The sequence below is a fragment of the Octodon degus genome, unplaced genomic scaffold, assembly GCF_000260255.1.
Source record: "Octodon degus isolate 3935 unplaced genomic scaffold, OctDeg1.0 scaffold00096, whole genome shotgun sequence".
Taxonomy (NCBI): Eukaryota; Metazoa; Chordata; class Mammalia; order Rodentia; family Octodontidae; genus Octodon; species Octodon degus.
This window is the reverse complement of record NW_004524672.1, coordinates 806,658-820,811: the sequence shown is the minus strand read 5'-3', so window position 1 is coordinate 820,811 and position 14,154 is coordinate 806,658. Positions and strand designations below refer to the sequence as shown.

Genomic DNA, 14,154 nt, shown 5'->3' with positions numbered 1-14,154 from the left:
GCTGTATCTCCAGCTCCTGGCTCCTTGTTCTTAATGGAAAAAACAAAAAACAAAAACCAAAACCAAAACCAAAACTAATGGTTAATTGGGGCAGGTTAGCAATGTTTACCTTCAGCTGGACTAGAGGGACATTAAGAAATAACCACCCCCAAACCATCGTGACGCATCTGTGACGGGCCCCCCTTTGTCAGAATTCAATGGTGAGACAAAGTTTGTAGAATTGAGACAAAGTTTGAGAAGGAAAAGAGGTAAGTAGACACAAGGTTCTTAGCAGTTGAATCTTAAGGAAGCTTTCCGTTCGTATTCATAGAATGGAAGCCGTTTTTTAGTCTGCAGCTTTTAATAAAATGAAAACAAGCACACTGATGTGTTCTTAAAAATGTTTTTTAAGTTTGGCAAAATTACATGTGGAGGGAACGATAATACAGCTGTGGAAACAGATTTACTCTAGAGCAATACAAAATAAATGTGACAGGATCACAGGATTCTATCCCTTAATCGGGGTATTCTTCAGATAATCATTGTTGTAATTTTTAATTTCAGAGAAGGAGCGTAGCAACCCAGAACGACCATACAATTTTTCTACAAGCACAAATATGACCGGTATCAGTGACTGCCTGCTGTGAAGTTATGGTATTTTTTTAAATCAACATTTTTTTTTCTTATGTTCAAGATAGACCTTATTTTATTTTTTTTATAGTGTTTTTTTATTTTTTTTATTTATTATTTGAGAGAGAGAGAGAGAGAGAGAGAGAGAGAGAGAGAGAGTGTGTGTGGTGTGTGTGTGGCCAGCTCAGCCCACCAGGGGGCGGGGCCGGCTGGCATGTGGTGCTGGGGGATTGAACCGCGGTCCCTGATGCCTTGCCAAGCTTGTTCTAAGTAGGTGCTTTAGACCACTGAGCCATCTCTCCAGCCCCAAGATAGACCTTATTTTAAAACACTAGATATTTATAATTCAAATTCTTATAGGAGAAATTGATGTTTTAATTATAAACCACAATAATTTTGTCTACTATTGTATTGGATCTGGCTATAAGTATCCTGGTAATCTCGAAATTTCAGTGTTTTCAAAAGCTCAATCTCAGAACTCAGGTCAGGTATCAGTCAGTTTTTTCGAGGCCTAAATCTCTTGACCTCCCTGCACAGGCTGACTTAGCGGCTCCTCGTGGATTTGTGCTTTGGTCTGTAGCATCTTCTGGAACAGCATGTTTGCCTAGTGACCCAGTTTATCTTTCTGCTAGTTTCTGAGTTCTTTAAAAGAGAGACCGCCTCTTCCTTTATACTTTCCTGACTTTTATGGTTTCTTGCAGGGCATAATTATATAGCCTTTCTGTTTTTGAAATATTGAAAACTCTTTAGATCAAAAGGTCTCCTATTTACATACGAGAAAATCCTTTAAAAATCCACAACGTCAGGGCTGGGCAGATGGCTCAGTGAAATAAGCGCTTCCCTGGCAAGCGCAAGGGCCTGAGTTCAATCCCCAGTTCTGCACCAAAAAAAAAAAAAAAAAAAAAATTAATCCATGACGTTTCATTTTCTCACAGTTCTTTAAGTTGATAATTCTTCTGAGGAGGGGGTTCTCTCGTGGTCTTTATCTCTAATGAAAGATAATTATTTTTCACTGTTGAAAGTCCCAAGAGGAGTGCGGCCCGTGGAAAGACCACAGCCTGAACTCCAGCCGCTCTTCACCATTTCTCCGCGCTTGGCTTTGGACAGCTGCGCAGGCCTGCTGGTGGCGCTGGCCATGAGCTGAGCCCACCTGCCCGGCACTTACACAAAACAATTTCATCAACAGTAACAAGTAAACAAAAAAATTATTTTTTCTTTAATGACATACCAAATAGAGCATTGCACTTAATTTTCAGGGTCGGATCTGTTTATTCTTCTCTTGCTTTTTCCTTTTAATTATAAATGCACATTTAGTTATTAATGTAGCTGGAAAAAAGTAAAACCGTCCAGATGGTGGGCGCTTCACATACTGAAGACAGCAAGCGTCACGAGAAGCGACGTCCCTTACCTCCACAGCACGTAATCTCTGCCACTTGTCACGTTTGTTTTCAGAAAAAATATATGCACCCGAAATTTGGACATTCTTCTTCCTTTTCTGCAGATTATGAATTTACTACATTTACTATTATTTTTGTACTGACCTTTTTCCTACTTGTGTTTTAGAGCTCTGTGTTGCTGCTTACAGTATATTCTCATTTTAATCTATTATTATTATTATTATTACAGGTGAAGGTACAATGTGCCATAATATATTTTCACTGTTTCTCTCAAACTTTAGCTAAAATTCTTTGGTCTTTGAAACATACTGTAGTGAAAAACTTTTTATACAACTCAGTTCCAGGTATACAAGGTAGTATATACTTTTTTACAGAGAAATGGATAGGTAGAAATAACTGCCTGCCTGTCTGCCTTCTATCTATCTCATTTATCTTATCTATCTATCTATCTATCTATCTATCTATCTATCTATCTATCCATCATCTGTCTCCCTATATCTATCTATCCGTCTATCCATCTATCGACTATCATCCGTCTACCTATGTCATCTATCTTTCTATCCATCCATCCATCCATCCATCCATCCATCCATCATCTACCTATATCTATCCATCTATCATCTGTCTATCATCCATCTACCTATCTTATCTATCTACTTACCTACCTACCTATCTCTGTCCATCCATCCATCCATCCATCCATCCATCCATCCATCCACCACCTGTCTATCTATATCTATCTATCTATCTATCTATCTATCTATCTATCTATCTATCTATCTATCATCTGCCTATCATCTGTCTACCTATCTAATCTATCTATCTGTCTACCTACCTACCTCTATCTATCTATCTAGATACCTATCTCTCATCTGTCTATCATCTGTCAGTGTGTCTATCATCTGTCTGTCTATCACCTACCTATCATGTCAAGACAGCAAGCTGCAGGCTGCGGCCTCTCTCCCTCTTCATGGGGTCTTGTGCTTGTGAGCACATCTAATCCGAAGGATCCCACAGAGGCCCCAACTCCAGACACTGCTAACATACAAATTCAAAGATGAAGTCTGTGAGACAATTCAGAGGTTACAGATCATTTACCTTGGGGAGATACAGTCAAGCCATAGCAGTACCACTTGTTTATTTTTGGGTTGTTGATCTCTTTTTATCAGCTTGTATTGGTTCTTTCAAAAATAGGGAAAGTAGCTCTTTGTCATGGATGTGAGTGTGATGGCTCCTCTAGATCATTATTTGTCATTTGTCTTAGCCTCTACTATTTTTATTTTATGCATAAGTTTAGTTTCATGTTGTTAATAGTTTATTGAAGTTTATTTCCCTTCCTCTTATGAGATGCAATTTTTACCTAATCTTATAAAATCAGAGGCTAATTCAGAATGTTCTACTGTCCCAGTGTAATTAAATTTAGAATACTCTTTTAATCTTTACAAATGATTTAGTTTTATTTTTCCATCATAGCTAACATGTATTTTATATTTCATTTTTAATTTCCCAAGCAAAATTTAGAATCATCCTTACTAGTTCTAAAAATATTAGAACTATAGGATAGGATTTAATTAATACATTTATTTAGTATAGCTTGATGTTCTTTTTCTCTAACCAACAAGATAATTTCTTCTATATATTTAGTTATCTATTTATAATTGTCAAACTTTAAGACTCATTCATATTTGTCTTAAAAACTTAATAAATTATTAGTCTGAATACAATATTAGGTATTTATCACTTTGTTCTGTTATAGGAGATTGGGATGTAGCAAAGCTGGCTGGGAGTTTAGGGAACTGGGTTATGGTTCAAAGACCGATCTGCTTAGCATGCAAGAGGCATTGGCTTTAATCTCTAGCACTAAATTAAAAAAAGTAAAAAGATAAATGAACAAAAATATCAGGCATCTAATTTCCCCAAGTGTTTCCTCACTTATAGATATTGCTAGAAGCCTCTAGAGATTTCTAGTGCTCTACTTTAGACACTGCCCGGATAGAACATTAATATACCTACCTGGCTAACAATGCCTCTTCTCGCTCAGTGTCATTCTATGACACACAGCATGACATGCTGCTATTTCTGAGGTAGTTTCAACGCACAGCTCAAAAAAACACAAAATGAAAAATAATCATAAAAAATAAAAATAGTGATTTAAAAAAAGTGGTAGCTGGTGAATAATGATGTTTATAAGGTTGAGAAAGAGCCCTTAGAAATGGGATCAGACTTTGTAATTCTCTCAGAGTATAATTAACACAGAAGCATACTTTCTGGAAGAGGAAGAAAAATGGCTCATGTGACAAAAACGACCCTGTGCTGCCTCCTTCAGTCACCAGCAGCATCTAGGCCAAACCGAGGGTCAGTTCAGTTAGGAATTCCATCCACCAGAGAGCAGCAGTCCACCAGGATGGCTGGTGTTTTGTCCTGGTTTATTTTTGTGAGTTTGCACATTCTTAGAAGTGATCAGAACTAGAGTTCTCTATGCATGTGGCTTCCCAGCATGGGTTCTTTAACCGTGACAGGCCCTGCCAACTGCACTCAACCCAGCTGGGCACACAGGCCTACGGTCTACAGCGGAGGTTCTGTTGTGCTTCAGAAAGGTTCGCTGGAGTCCTGCTTGGAGAACACGTCAGTGCATCTACCTCAAAGTCTTACCTGTTTAGTCACTGATTTGAAAACTACTGTATTGATGCAGTAAGGTTAGAGCTTTGTTGACAGGATGGAGTTGAACGGCTCCTCTGTGTGGAACTTAACTGGACTCGGAACCGCAGGGAGTCTTTGTCTTTCTTTTTGGCACTTGAGCGAGTAGAGAATGTATATGCTTCTCATTAGGAAAATTCCAGCAATGACAGCAAAATAACACCCATAAACTAGAAACTGGAGAAAAGCAAATGATTAGCCACCTACAAAATCTGACGACCTATTGACTGATAATACATAATGAAGCTGTTGGTGTGCTTGGCTTTTTACGGGGTAACTAAGACTTAGTATTTTGACTGTGGGTTATTTAGATTGAATAATTATCGCCACTGTCTTAAAGGAATCAAATACAAAAAGGTAAGCAATGCTTTAAGAGTCTATGGCTTCAGAGCAGACCCTTAAGGTTCAAATCCTAGCTTCCATCATCAATAACCAGAAAGATACTCTACCTGTGTATCTGTATGTGTGGAACCTAGTAGAACGCCAAGTGCAGGGTCTCTAGATTGAGTTTTAGACACTGAGGCTACTTCTTACCTGCCTTAATCAGGTAAGGGTTGAAGTAGTTGCAATTTATTGCTCAAAACCCAGTTGGCATTATTGTATAATTGAGGAACTCTGTTTCAAAATTTGCTTAACTAAGAAATTCAAGAAAATTAAGTATTATTAATTGTAAGCTGGAGAAATCTTGGCGGGCATCTTGTTTGTTTACATTCCCAGCAACTCGGCAAAGCCGAAGCAGCGCAGCTTACCTGAATGCTGATTGCCAGGTTGAGACCTCTGGGATCCACGACAACCATCGTCATGATGGTCTGAATCACCAAGGCAATGAAGGTGTTTATTCCAAACACCAGGGCATAGCGCTCCACACTCAGGTTAACTGCAATCTGAAACCTATCATTAAACGGTCAATGAATACTTAACCATAACATACACAGAATTCTTATGTTTAAAAGGTAGAAACTGAAAGGAAAATAGTGTTGTTTGTGGTACTTGTTTAAACCTCCTCCTCTATAACCCATAGGCAGAGGACAGCAAAGGAACTAAATATCATTAAAAGTTGAATTAAAGGTAAAACAGCAAAACTACTAATATACTTTCCAGAATTGAACCATCAGTATTCTGAGTTATCAAAATTTGAGAGAGTAGGTGTTAATTTTATTTTATTTTAATTTTTTTTGTGGTACCGGGGATTGAACTCAGGACCCTGCGCTTACCCAGGCAAACACTCATTCTACTGAGCTATCTCCCTGACCCCTTTTAATTCGATTTTAGATATGGGTAATCTGGGGAAAATTTTTTAGTGTTATTCAGTTTATTGTCAGTTGCTTATAACACTGTATATTATTTGATTGTAGGTATGGTTACCAAGTCAGGGGGACTTGTTTTCCTAATCTTTAGTTTACTGTCACTTACTTCCACCATCAAAGTTTACTAGGGTGAATTATTCAAAATTGAATGAATCTGTAATTAATTTTTAATTATGTAGATTTTCGAAATCTTATTACATTATTCAAGTGCAGGTAAAAAGGCTTTGGTGCTCTGAATACTTTTTTTTGGTGGCTGGCTCAGCCTGCCTTGGGGGCGGGGCTTGCGTGGCCTCTGGTACTGGGATCGATCGTCCCTGCGCTTGCCTCAGCTTGCCTAGCAGGCGCTTTAGACCGCTGAGCTATCTCATCAGCCCTCTAAATACTTTTCAATACAAAGACAATATGGCATCCCCTGGAGCTTGAGCAGCTGCACGCATATATCAAAGACAATGGCCAAGAATAAATTAAGAGGGCAGAAGTCCAAGAATGTATGTCACATAGCCAGCCAAAAAACCTTAAGTCCAAAACCAAAGCAAAACCACTTACCACTAATCTTAAGAAGATAAACATTGTGAATGATGAAAAAGTACGCAGAGTGAATAAAACTTTTGTAAACATTCAGAAGGAACTTGCACCCTTCTTAAAATGGCTGACTCTTGAGCCTCATAAGAAAGAGCTGATTCATCAACCGCATCATGAAAATGAACCAGTTAATGTTGACGAAGCTACAAGCTTAATGGCTCAATTGTAATATGGTGGAGAGATGTATCAAATTAAAAAAAACTCAATAAAATAAGTATTTTATAAACACATACACACACAAAAACTTTCAATCCTCATCTTAAAAGAAGAAACTAAAGACATATGGACTTGATTCAGCAAACAAAGACAATTCAGTGAAAAAACCTGAAATGCCAACTCATTTCATCTTTTTCTTTTGCTTAGCGGTCTCTACCCTGGTGATCATATTTCTACACTTTGTTAGTTGTTTGTAATTCATTTTCTGCAAATTAAAAACAAATAAAACTTGATAAAGCTCATCTCTACTTCTTATATACAATCAGAAATTCAAGTGTTTATCTCTTTTGTTAATATGAAAGCGTATTTCCTCTACCCAACTTCAACTGCTTCTATGCAAACCAAGTGTTTTTGATCATTTTCTTCAAAAGCAGATGCAAAAATTCCACTGAATTCTTAATCCCAAAGTTGTTCCGTAAAAAAACGATTACAAACCAATTGGCTGCATGTATCAGCACAGCTACCAGATTCTTAAACTCTTTAGGTGCACTTGTTGCCAGCAACCCAACCTTTTACAAATTTTTAAGGCTATGTGGTTCACACAATAGTACGTGCTTAGAATTCCTCAAGCAGTTAAATGAAATAAAAGATGAAATCTAATTTAAAATTAAATCACATTATGCTTTGTTATGGAAAATTGTTGGAAATAAAAAAATCAAAAACCTTTCAATGTATCCTTGCTTCTGGTTTACCATGGAAAGCTGCTGGACATTTAAAAAAAGTCAAACCAGACAATATATTATTCCTTGTGGATTCTAATGTGTCAAAAATTTTCTTTTCCTTGATGACTAATTTTAGCAACAGTCAGAGAGCAATTACATTGAAAGATGGCATGTTGGGGTTTAATTTAATGGTGTTGACATTTAATATCACAGTTGATTCTGCATTGCAAAACAGAGCAGCAAGCAAGGGCTGGCGATACTCACACTGCTATGGTTATCAGAAGCATGTAGCTGGACTTGAATATCAAATACCCCGCGTAGCTCAGCCAGATGCTGAGTGTGTAATGCATGAGAAACAGGGAACCAGCACTGATGACCGAGAAGACTGCGAGGGCCAGCTCTCCCAGCAGGTCCCAGTCGACTGTCACATGGCCCACTGCAAAGGCTGCCAGCGCCCCTGAGAACGAAATCAAACATGCTGACTCTGCACACGGGGACTAGACTCACTCTCGTAAAAAACCCAGGTCTCGAGGTGTTCCAAAAGACGAATGTACAACTTTCACAAAACCTGGGATGCATCCAAATGAAGATTTGTCCTTTGCAGAGCCAGGTTTTTCTTCTTTTTAGCTCCTGTTTTTGTTTTCAGTTCCTTAACCATCTCATTTTCAATTACTATCAACTACAGATGGGGCACTACATCGTGTGGAAGGACCAGAAAGGCTCCTCCCTGGGAGCTAAATGAGACAAACAACACAGTAACGCAGCTGTGTCCTACAAGCAAACATACTATACAAGCACTTTAGCACTGAGACAAATCACCAGCCCTATTCATTTTTTATTGTCTGCTTTTTAGCAGTGGGCACCAGATACTTGCACTAAGAAGTCAGCTTTTGTCTTTATTAACCTTTAATAATTTTTTAAAAAAATGTATTTAGTACTGGGTCTACAGGTCTACACAGTGTCTCACTACACAGATTGGGCTTGTAGTGATTCTCCTGTTTTCAGCCTCCCAAGCACTGGAATTTCAGGCACGTGAAATCACACCAGTCTCAGTTGCTGTCTCAGCACATGCTAGGGGTGGGGCCAGCATGGCAAGGCACACCTAGGATCGAATCCTGGTTTCGGAGCCTGCTTAAGCAGGTGCTTTAGTCTGCTGAGCTATCTGGCTGGCCCAATCTTTAATAATCTTAATCTTCTTTTTTTTTTTTTTTTGTTCAGTGTTGGAGATCAACCAAGGACTCACACATACAGAGTAAGCTCCTGCCTCTAGCTGCACCTCTGGCTCCTACTATTAATGGCGCGTTTAATCTCTCCTGTAATATCCTCAAGACACACCTGATTACTTCTTGAGGCTCACAGTGAAAAGATCTACATTGATTTATGGAGTACAAGAGGTTGAGTAATTGACAATAATTAAAAAGCTATCAGTGTGGTTCTCTAGCCAAATGGAAAACACTGGGATCTCAAATGACTGCCAAGTGGATAATTAACTTTAGGAAAGAGCCACACCCACAAAGACTGATTGTCCCTGAGAATTGGGCGAGTAGGTGCAGTTGCTTTGGGGGACCAACTCACAGTCCTGGATTTTAGGAGGTACACAGAAGCTTCCCAAGAGAAACAATAATAAAATCGGGGTCACATGGGTCTTCTAAAACATTCTGTATATAAACATTTTGTAATAAGGGTGTGGAAAAAAAGACCCACTTCCTGAAAAATATCTTCAAAGTCTCACTTGACATTTATGTTGGCATTTTCTAGGATGTAAATATTTATCATCTGGTGAACTTCAAAGACAACTTTTCCTCTGCTATTAGAATCCTGACTCTTAAAGTGTCTTCTACCCCTTCTAGCATCTCACAAGAAAGCTATTTTTGAAAATGACTGGTTAGCCGAGGACTGCTAAAGGTGTGTCCTAGCTAGATCATAATATGACTCCCTCAGTAAGATTTTAGAAGCCTTATGCATTTCTTAAGGTAGCTAGCAGCTCCTCACTTATACAACATCTTCCTTACAGTATTAAGAAGACTCTTGAAAGAACACCACACACAGAGCTTGTGCTAATGAGGAAATGGGATCTAGAGGGTTCTGCTAGAATTTCCTTGGTCCTAAGCTCTGGGCTCCCCACTTTCTTGTGACTACAACACATTAATGCCATGGTACTACTTGTTTTTCAAGCACCTTCCATCTAAGAAAAAATATTTCTATTCCTCTGAACAGAGCTAATATACTGGTGGAAAAGTTTAGCATCTGGAGAAATGGGCTTGGTGGGGGCAGGGGGATGGATAAAGAGATATTAACTTACCTCCGAATGTTGCAATGGCTTCTACTGCCCCGTTATAGATGGAAGAATCTTGGGATGGTGCTTTGTAATCCCACAGGATCTGAACGTAATTCACAACTTGATTAAAGCCTGCAGTGGAAAGAGCCCACCACAGGGACCAGTAAGAAAGACGCTCCGAGGAGTAGCACTCCTTCAGATCTTGGAACCACTGCACAAAGTTCCTCGAAAGCACATTTCCAGTCTTTGGGCTGCCCAGGGGGCCGGCCCCCAGACTCCCAGGAATGCTGCGTGATTCCTGCTGAGCTGTTCCCTGAGCCTCCTGAGCCGCCCCAGGGCCGGCATCCTTCCCCGGGGGCTTTGGAGGACCTTCTTTGCTGGGTTTTGCATGGAAAAACATGCTCCTTTCAGGCATTGGTAGAAAAAGCGAGAAAAAGAAGGCCACAGAGACAGAGACCAGGGTCATGACATTGAGGTAAAAGTATGACAGGTTGGCCAAGGACACCAAGAGCTGGGCCAGCACTGAGGCCGCTGTGTAGGCCACCAGCGTGACGCTCCTGCAGTAGCCGCTCACCCGCTGGTAGTGCTCAGGGCTGACCACGCTGTATATGTAGGCGTAGTAGGCCACCTCGGTGGCCGAGACGATCCCGAAGACGAACTCGACGGCCTGCATGGCTCTTACTCCTTGGCCAAACAAGAGCAGCAGCCAGGTGACGATGAAGCTAAGGCCTTGTAGGAGGATGACCGGCTTGTAGCGCACGTAGTCGGTGAGGACAAACACGGGCAGCAGGAGTGCCAGGTAGGAGTAAGTCCACACAGGAAGGATCTCATTTGTGATCTGTGAAGTTGTGATAGTGTGACAGGGGATCCCCAGCACAGCTCTTGGCTCAAGTGGCTTCTACCCAGTATCTGCGTTTTATCAGCTATTCCCCACAGAACAGAAGGTGTGAGAAAAAACTGATTTTCAAAGAAATCATTAAAAAAAGAGTCCCTTTTCTCACTGGGGGAAGAAAACCTAAAACAAAATCACCCCCCATCCCTAGAAAGAAAAACAGTAAAGAAATCCAACCAATGTATTTCCTCTCTCTCTCTCTCTCTCTCTCTCTCTCTCTTTCTAATGTATTTAGCACAGGGTCTACAGGGTCCAACCAATGTATTTCTTCTCTCTCTCTCTCTCTTATGTATTTAGTACAGGGTCTACAGGGTCCAACCAATGTATTTATTTGGTTGTATCCCAGTACAAAGATATACTGGGACAATGTGCATTCTGAGCTATATTTTAAATTTAAATAGTATACACATTTGAATAAGTTAAGTTTTTATTTTATTTTATTTTTTTTGTGGAACTGGGGATTGAACTCAGGTCTTTGCGCTTGCCAGGGAAGCACTTTTTCTACGAGTAAGTTAAGTTTTATTGTAAACTTTTCAGACTCTTGTGGATTTCCCAAATTCCTAAAAGCCACCAGTTCCTTCTTGTTCAAAGAACACTGATAACAGGTAAAGGGCTTGCCCTGTTAGATGACCAGCCTTCCAGAGAATGAGGTAGGGCTGAGAGGAAAAGCTGTTCATGTCAAACCTCCTGCTAACTAGCAAGACTGACTCACAGCCTTAAAGAAATGCACTTAACCCCCTTTTTGTTTAGTTTTGTCAGAGATGGGTATTCCATTGCCATTCAAATATTGTAGGCGCATCAATTCAGCAAAATAAGTCAATATAGTCTAGGAGTCCATAATAGTAGTGGGTTATCCATGGAACTGGCAATGTCAGAAGTTGTTGACTTGATCCTTTTACAGCTCAGCATATTGATAAGCCTTTATTTTTTATACCTCTTGTTTATACTTTCCTGCTGGATTGTTAAGACCAAGATAAAACAAGACCTATATAACAAAAAATGTAACTTTTGTACTAATAGTGTTTAGACAAGATATCATGTCTATATCTTGTACTATGAATAACTACTACAAAGACAACAATATGCAATGTATTAATTATTGTAACTGTCCTACTAACCTGTTTTGAAACTGTCTCATTGCTATTTCTTTCTCAGTAAAATTAAAAAAAAAAAAAAAGAAATGCAGTTAAACACTGTTTCACAATGCAGGTTTGCTCCACCAGAGCAAAGGGGTCACTGGGCAAACTGTCTTCACTGACAACCTCGGAGTCTGCAAGCCAGACAGTACTGGTACATCTATGGTACAGGGCATATGAAAGCTACTGTCTGTTGTTCTTAGGGCCATGGGGAACAAAACAATGAATGATTAAAACACAAGAGAAAATATTGTACTGAAAGATATGGTCAAGATGAGATTAATGTAAACACAATATGCACAAGTTTGCTATTGTACTATGCATAGTGTTTCACAGTTAGTTTTAATTTTTTTACGTATTTGGTACAGGGTCTCACTATACAGCTCAGACTCATAGAGTGATCCTCCTATTTTTAGCCTCCCCAGTGCTGTCATTACAGGTGTGCACCACCATGCCCAGTCTCCTTGGCTGGCTCAGCATGCCTGGGGGTGAGGCCAGCATGGCACATGGTGCCAGGGATCAAACCCTGGTCTCTGTGCCTGCCTAAGCAAGTGCTTAGTTCACTGAGCTATCTCGCTAGCCCAGTAAGTTTTTATTTTAACAGATAAGAGGAGTACACTCCAAGACAATAGTAAAATGTACAGAACAGTAAGTACATAAACCAACAACATTCATTGGTCATTATTACCAAATATTACATACTGTACACAGTGGTGTATGTTCTATTGTCATGTGAGTGGCCACACAAATTTGTTTATCTTGACATCAACGCAACTGTGTGGAATGCATTTTGCCATGCTTTATTTATTATTTATTTTTTGTGCTATGATTTAGGTGGCCTATGATGTCATTACATAATAGGAAGGTTTCAGCTCCCTTACAGTCTTATGGAATCACCACTGTCACATTGAGGGCTGGAGAATCATCATTATGTGATGCATAACTGTGTATTCATAATAACTGGCATAATATGCATGATTGTTCTTTATTAGATGCTGTTTATAGCTTAGATGTCCACCAGTTTATTAAATTTTATGACCGGAATCAGTATTATTTTAGGATAAATATTATAGAAGCAATGGAGGCCTGAAAGATTTCTCTGAATTAGGAATACTGTTAAGACTCAATTAAAGTTAAGGTATTTATTGTACATATAACGTATTTTGGTTGCCCATTTTTGCAATGTAAGGAAGAAACAGTAATTCTATTATGAGAAAAATATTATGAAAATTGGACCTATTAGGGTCACAGGAAGCTCTCTATCCTTGTTCAAGTGCTATAAAATTAATCGACATTAATTCATGGGTATGTATCAGCTTACCTCTGTACTGGTCAGGTTTTTATTGGGTCCAGATAGATATGGAATGAGGAATGGTTCTGATGGTCTCATTAGGGAGAAAAATCCAAATAAGCAGAGGATCACTGTGGGAAAAATCCAGGAATTGCTTTGTGAAGTTCTAGAAGAATCCATAGCTAATTACATGGAAATAAAGCAAAAATTAAATGATTACTCTTCTTGGTATGTCAGATATAATGAAAAACTAGTTATTGCTATTTTTTTCTGGTGCTAGTGATCAGATCCAGGTCCTTGACCATGCTAGCCCAGTGCTCTATCCCTGATCCATCTCAGCCCCTAAAAATGCTGTAAAAAAGGGTAATATTTCATTCACTGCCAATTGAAACCAAAAAAAGAAAGCGATGAAAAACTGCTCTCAAATACTCCTTAGGTTAACGAACTTCTTTCTGATTATTGTTGGAGGAACAGGCAGCCATACTGCTTTAGCATTTTCGTCATCACAAACGTGGCTATGTGTAGCTAATAATTAATGATCAGCAATGAGCCAAGGTACCCTTAAGCCCAAGTAAAACATTAGCTGACTGAACTCGATCAAACATCTTACCATCTCTTCACTCCATCCTGCACCAATTCTGAAACTTACCAAAGGTAAAATCTGTTTACTTACACATTCACCTCCTCGGTGCTTTGCCTAACACTTTGCTGGACACACAGTAGACAGCTGAGGTATTTACTAGGCACCTTCAGTCTGCTAGGAATTCATAATTCTTCAGTTAAAATATTAAGGTAGGGGTCTGAATTTTTTCAACTCTCTGTATGTTCTAGATCAGAGTCCGATGTCTGAGAGACAACTGGGTAAAAAATTTTCCCACTCTGTGGGTTGTCTTTTCACTCTACTGATGATTTCTTTTGCTGTGCAGTTTTTTTTTTTTTTAAATAAGATGAGATCCCAGCTGCTGATTTTTTTGTAGCATTTCCCATGTAATCTGGGTTTTGTTCATAAAGTCTCTAGTTACACCTATGTCAAGATTTTTACCTATTTTCTCTTCCAGCAAATTTACTGTTTCTTTCTTTCTTCCTT

At 39.2% G+C, this 14,154-nt stretch overlaps 1 protein-coding gene, 1 long non-coding RNA gene and 1 pseudogene across 5 annotated transcripts in view; 1 reads left to right on the top strand and 2 right to left on the bottom strand.

The window, feature by feature from the left end:
- Nucleotides 1–326: 326 nt before the first annotated feature.
- The window catches only part of Slc19a3 (solute carrier family 19 member 3), a 22,073-nt gene continuing 8,245 nt past the window's right edge, over nt 327–14,154 (bottom strand). For 2 of the 4 annotated variants that reach the window (XM_023723109.1, XM_023723110.1), the window contains exons 2-6: nt 13,098–13,249; nt 9,773–10,586; nt 7,735–7,927; nt 5,453–5,594; nt 2,877–4,880 (exon numbers count right to left, since the gene is read on the bottom strand). In XM_023723109.1, coding sequence (XP_023578877.1) covers nt 4,704–4,880; nt 5,453–5,594; nt 7,735–7,927; nt 9,773–10,586; nt 13,098–13,247 — 1,476 coding nt within the window. In that variant the 5' untranslated portion in view covers nt 13,248–13,249 and the 3' untranslated portion in view covers nt 2,877–4,703. Of the gene's footprint in view, nt 583–2,876; nt 4,881–5,452; nt 5,595–7,734; nt 7,928–9,772; nt 10,587–13,097; nt 13,250–14,154 lie in introns of those variants that run through there. The other 2 variants (XM_004638227.2, XM_023723111.1) reach the window with 2 other exon arrangements.
- On the bottom strand, nt 644–1,441 carry LOC111818585. The gene is made up of 2 exons (XR_002822541.1): nt 927–1,441; nt 644–679 (listed from the first exon to the last, which is right to left on the bottom strand). It is a non-coding gene; the product is annotated as an uncharacterized LOC111818585 (long non-coding RNA).
- On the top strand, nt 6,411–6,783 carry LOC101581699 (annotated as a pseudogene).